The sequence below is a fragment of the Magnolia sinica genome, chromosome 10 (assembly GCF_029962835.1).
Source record: "Magnolia sinica isolate HGM2019 chromosome 10, MsV1, whole genome shotgun sequence".
NCBI lineage: Eukaryota > Viridiplantae > Streptophyta > Magnoliopsida > Magnoliales > Magnoliaceae > Magnolia > Magnolia sinica.
The window spans coordinates 79,469,646-79,475,369 of record NC_080582.1 but is presented as its reverse complement, the minus strand read 5'-3'; the positions used below and the strand labels follow the sequence as shown (position 1 = coordinate 79,475,369).

At 43.4% G+C, this 5,724-nt stretch overlaps 1 protein-coding gene across 3 annotated transcripts; it reads right to left on the bottom strand.

Moving 5' to 3' along the window:
- Positions 1-237: 237 nt before the first annotated feature.
- LOC131217100 (uncharacterized) lies at positions 238-893 on the bottom strand. 3 transcript variants are annotated; one of them, XM_058211853.1, is made up of 2 exons: positions 581-893; positions 238-550 (listed from the first exon to the last, which is right to left on the bottom strand). In XM_058211853.1, the coding sequence occupies exons 1-2, from the start codon at positions 841-843 to the stop codon at positions 352-354; spliced, it is 462 nt and encodes a 153-aa protein (XP_058067836.1). In that variant the 5' UTR covers positions 844-893; the 3' UTR covers positions 238-351. The 3 variants fall into 3 exon arrangements, with proteins under 3 accessions (XP_058067836.1, XP_058067838.1, XP_058067839.1); XM_058211855.1 differs by having other exon boundaries at positions 587-893; XM_058211856.1 differs by having other exon boundaries at positions 599-893.
- Positions 894-5,724: the final 4,831 nt, after the last annotated feature.

Sequence of the window (5,724 nt, the reverse complement as noted above, 5' to 3'; positions counted from 1 at the left end):
ATTTGCTATGGACTATTGATCACTTATTTCTAACCGTCCATTCAGTGTCACCCACCTGAAACCCGCCTGATGTTTTCTCCAGGTCATCTAGGTGGGGCCCATGTAATCAACGTGACTGGATCCCAAATCAGCACGTGTGAGTAATGAGGCCAGGAGCTGCATCTCAGCGGCCGGGCTGGTGTTTCTTTTATCATCACATGCAAAACGTAACGTCCTCTCTGTATATCAACATGCAAATAAGATGAAGATGTTTTCCATTTAAGTAACTAAGGTTACATTTTACTTGAATCACACATCTTATTATTCGTATTACTACACGAACTATTTCATTAACACAATCACGCCTCATTTTCAATCACCTCCTCCGGACCCAGACCCAGACCCAGACCCATACCCAGAACCTTCGCCGTATCCAGAACCGGACCCAGAGCCGCTCCCACGACCGCTACCTTGACCATAACCAGAGCCCTGTCCGCGACCTTGACCTGAGCCACGTCCAGAACCCGAGCCTCCACCTGACCCTGCACCGGAACCAGCATAGGACCCTGCACTAGATCCCGCCCCAGACCCAGACCCAGACCCAGACCCGGAGCCAGACCCAGAGCCAGAGCCAGACCCAGACCCAGACCCAGACCCAGAACCTGACCCTGATCCAGACCCAGAGCCGGAGCCTGAGCCACTGCCGCCACCGCCAAGTCCTACACCAGCACCAAGGCCTAAGCCAAGTCCAAGGCCACTACCCAAATCCAAACCCAAGTCTTTCCTCTCGGGACGGCTTTCGACAGTTGCCAACACAAGCGAGGAAAGAACAAGGGCTACAACTAGGGTTTTGTTAGATGACATTTTAGCTCTTTGAGTCTGCAGGCAGTTTTGCTTTGAGCTTTGCTCATATGTGCATATTTATAGAGACTTTCAAACACCTTGCTTCACGTGGTGGTGTGAAAAAAATACATGAGTGTGAAAGCTAAAGAGAGGGAAGAAATCATTTCTAAAATAAAATTATTCGATTTGTGGCTTGGATGGGTCCAAGCAAAGTTAGTGGACAACCCATATCCTATTAAAAGTCTTTTCATGCATGTGGTGGCCACCTCCAAAAGTACTGGCAGCACCGTCCATGTCTATCGTAAAACCTACCTGAGCATGCGTGCTTTGGCACTTGTGGTATCAAGCTTGCAAGACCATATGCTGGTTTTGGACCGTCCACGTCGTGGGGCCTATCGTGGATGGAGTATAGCCTGTGAAAATTACACTGATTGGATTGATTTAAGCATCTGATTCTACATGTTAAATTTGGACGGGTTAGATTGTAGGTCTGTTTGGTGGTCACTAATTGAATGGTTAGGATCATTCTATCAGCGCGGGACATTTATGTATGAACACGCGTGCTGTGAGGACGCGGATTAGACACTGACAAGGTAAGTTGCCAAATCGCTACCGAAGTGACGTCAACTAGCTATGTGGACCCCAACCATGGTGCATGTGATGTATCCATACCGTCCATTAATTTGGAGATATGGCATGAGAAAAAGAATGAAATAGATCTAAAGTTCAAGTGGACCCCACCATAGAAAACATCGGGGACAGTGACATCCACCGTTCAAAACTTCTTACGGGCCACAAGTTTTTGATCAAGCTGATATTTTTGTTTTCACTTCATCTATCTCTATGTTAAGTTATGAGTAGGTTGGATCGCAAAAATACATCATAGTGGACCTTATAAATGTTTCGACCTGGGTATAACTGCTCCCAAAGTTTTCTTTGGTGGGTCCACTTTAACTGTATATCTATCTCGTTCTTTTTCTCATGCCATAAAACGTTATCTACAAATGGTTGGACGGTATGGATACAACACATGCATCATGGTAGAGTCCATAAAGCTTGGTGACGTCACTTCAGTAGCCATTTGGCTACTGACCTTGTCAGTATCTAAATCCGTGTCCGTGCTGTGATGAGCGGTTAGGGACGCGGATTGCATACTGACACTGTCAGTAGCCACGTGGCTATTGGACGGTGCTATGTGGGCCCTACAATGATGTGTGTTTTTATCCACGCGGTCCATCCATTTTAGATCATTACTTTGGGGCTTGAGCCCAAAAATGAGGCAAATTCAAATATCAGGTGGACCACACCACAGGAAAACAGCGGTGATTAAATGCCCACCAGTAAAAACTTCTCAAGGCCCTCTGTAATTTTTATTTGCCATCCAACTTGTTGATTAGGTCACACACCTGGATGAAGGGAAAACACAAATATTAGCTTGATTGAAAACTTTTGTGCCCCCAATTTTTTTAAACGGTGGACCTTCCATCACCACTGTTTCCTGTGGTATGGCCCACCTGAGATTTGTATCAGTATTGTTTTTTTACTAACGCCTGAAAGGAGTTTGGCAAAGTGGATAAAAGGAGCTTGGCAGACAGCGTGATAAAACAATCAGGACCTAGATAGAGATGAACGGCCCATTATAATAGGTATGCTCTATCTACATCTATTTTGATAGGTCAATTTAAAGCATCAGCCCATAAAGAAAACAGTTCAAAGGCTCGAGTCCATGGGAACCAGGGAATACCGGACTCTTATTGTTGAAATGGACGAAGGCGATATTTATTTATAAGGACACAGGAATATGAAGGAAGAGAAAGCATAGACATCAACTCATTCCAAAACTACTGTAACCCCAAGAAGTTTTCGAGGGTATGCTTCCAATCACCTTTCTGTGGTCTACTTCTGCCTTTATATATATATATATATATATATATATATATATATATATATATATATATATATATATATATATATATATATATATATATATATATATATATATATTATATTTGTGTGTGTGAGCCCCACCGTGATGCGTTTTGAACATCTAACCCATCAGTCAGATGCACTATTCCATCGTGGGCCTAGGTCTCCAAAATCAAGTCAATCTGTGACTTGTTTGGGCCACACCACATACAGAAGTGGGGAGGGACCGTGCAGCATTAAAACATTATAATCCATTTTTTGGGCCCACCGAGATGTAGTTTTCAAATCCAGCCCATCCATTATGTGTGTCCCACTTGCATGAGGGTTCACACCAAGTTTCAGTAGCATTCAAAACTCAAGCAGGCCCCACCAAGTGCTTTTATATGTTTTAACGGTGTTTCACATGATTTTAGATGGTATGGTCCACCTGAGTTCTATATAAAGCTGATTTTTAGGATATCCCATAATTTAGAGGGTACCCATCAAATGCACGGTGTTGATGGTCGACATACATTATGGTGGGGTCCACACAGCTCAACCTCACGGGAGCTAGCGGTGAGGTTGAGCGCCTAGTACCTTTTCCCCGAAAAGGTGCGCTCGACCTCATGAGTCCGTCCCATGAGATCAAGCGCGCAGTGCCTTTTCCATATATATATATATATATATATATATATATATATATATATATATATATATATATATATGATTGGCTCCATGGAGTCTCTCACAAGTCCATAGGTTTCTAACCAGGCACGGGTAGGGCAGCATGCAATCAACATCCTTGGATTTGCCTTATTTTTGTGTTCATACACTAATATAATATTGAGAATAGATGAATGGCATGGATAAAACACAAGCACCAACGTGACCTGGCAGAGCCCTTACAGGCAATCAGTGTCCCAAAGCAGGTAAGCAGGTTGCCCATTCCAGTATAGAAATCTGTTTTGCCAGCTCAGGTTAAAACATTGGCCAAAAATGAGGCAGCTCCAAAACCCAAGTGGGCTACATGACAAGAAATAGTTGGGGCTAAACACCTGCTTTTGAAATATTTCTGGGATCACAAAAGTTTTGGATCTAGCTAATATTTTGTGTTTTAAGTTTATCAAAGTGTGAATGACATTATGAATGGTTTGAATGGCATATAAGCGTCTCACATGAATGCTCAATTATAGCCATTTTCGTCCCCATTTTTTCCTATCATGTAGCCCACTTCAATTTTCAATTTGCCCCATTGTTCGGCTTATTTGCTGACACGAGCTGGCAAAACCCAAGGACAGGGTGAATTTCTCACAAATATAATGATAGGCCGTAAATAGCTTTTGATCCCGGCGGGTCACACACAGATGGCCACGACCTACTGTAATCCAAAGCTAGGTGGGGCCCATTTCACTTCAATGAACACATTGCGCACAGAGAGTTGGTAAGAACGTCACCTGTCACAATGTATCGATGATTGATAGGAATCTAACAGCACTTTCAAAATTTAAATTCCCAACACTGCATTTTGAAATGCTTGCTGAAATTCCCACCTACCATTTATGGATGGTGGGGGGTGTGCGCGCGCCGACTCTTGGCAGGAGCGGATTCGGTGTTTCTGACCGTAGGGCTCACCTTGATGTATGTATTGTATATCCATGCCGTCCGCTAGTTGCTTCCCCTCGCATCTAGTCTAAATACTAAAATACAGCCTGATCAATGACTTAGGTGGGCCACACCAAATGGAAAAATAGGGGACACTTGGGGATCATGACATCCACCATAGAAACTTCCTGTTGGAAGGTGGGGTCCACCATGTTCTGTATATATCATCTAACCCACTAATCAGCTGCGTCCCTTCACGATGAAGGGACAAGTGAATACAAAGGTTTTAGGCGTGATTATACGTTGATCCCTGTGTTTTATCCCAGCTGAGTTTTGGATTATGATGATTCTTTGGATATAATGTGAACATGAGAAAGCACACCAGATGCACGGTTTAGATGGGCCATAAACAGCTCGAACGTGTGATCAGTACCCAAGAAACGTTTCTAGAAATTACCGTCCGCACTGGCCGACCACCATGTGGGCCAGGCTTTTGATGACGAAATACGAGTCATTGACATCTAACACCCCACTATCCATTGTCTTGCATCAGCTAACAAGCCAGATGTTGGATAATAAGAGAATCATATGACGCGTGGAAACCACTACTCAGATGAGCCGATCGAATCGCAATATATAATAATAATGATGGTGAGCACGTGGAATAATCAAGTCCGCCGATATTATGGTTGACTAACTGATGTTATCCTTCATGGCCCAACTGGCATTCCAGCCGACGGTGTAGATCTTGCCAATAGGAAGCTGAGGCGGGTGGGACGCGAATTTCCAACAACGCCTGTTACTGTTAGTCTATATAACAAAAACTCTGTGGGCCCACCGTGAGCTGTGACTGGGAAGCGGTCATGTGGGTGAGAACCTGACCGTAGGGCCCACCTTGATGTATTCATTGTATATCCATGCCGTCCATCTGTTTTTCTATTTTATTTTACGACAGGGTCTAAAAAATTAAGCCGATACAAGTTTGAGGTAGACCACACAACATGAAACAGTGGTCACTGAACTCCCACCATTAAAAGCTTCCTAGCGTCTAACTAAATGCTTATTAACCCTCCAATCTGTTGATAACGTCACACAGATCTGGATGAAAGGAAAAAACAAAAAACAAAAAACAAAACAAATATATACTTGGTCTAAATCTTTTGTGGTAACAAAAAGTTTTCAATGGTCATTAACCACTGCTTCCTGTGGGGTGGCCCATCTGAAATTTTCTTCTGCTGCTTTTTTGGCACAATGGCCCACAATATAATAAGTGAGAAAAAACAGATGAACCGTGTGGATATACGATTCATATTTAGAAGTGGGCCCCTGCAGTTAGGGTCTCATCCACTTGGTTGGCTTCGGGTCTCACCCAAGTTGTGCTCGTTTACATGACAT

Excerpts from the sequence above, each read along its gene's own strand:
- LOC131217100 (XM_058211853.1), bottom strand. The coding sequence starts at position 843 with ATGTCATCTAACAAAACCCTAGTTGTAGCCCTTGTTCTTTCCTCGCTT. Across the intron at positions 551-580 it reads GGGTCTGGCTCCGGGTCTGG|TGCAGGGTCCTATGCTGGTT; the intron begins GTCTGGGTCTGG and ends GGCGGGATCTAG.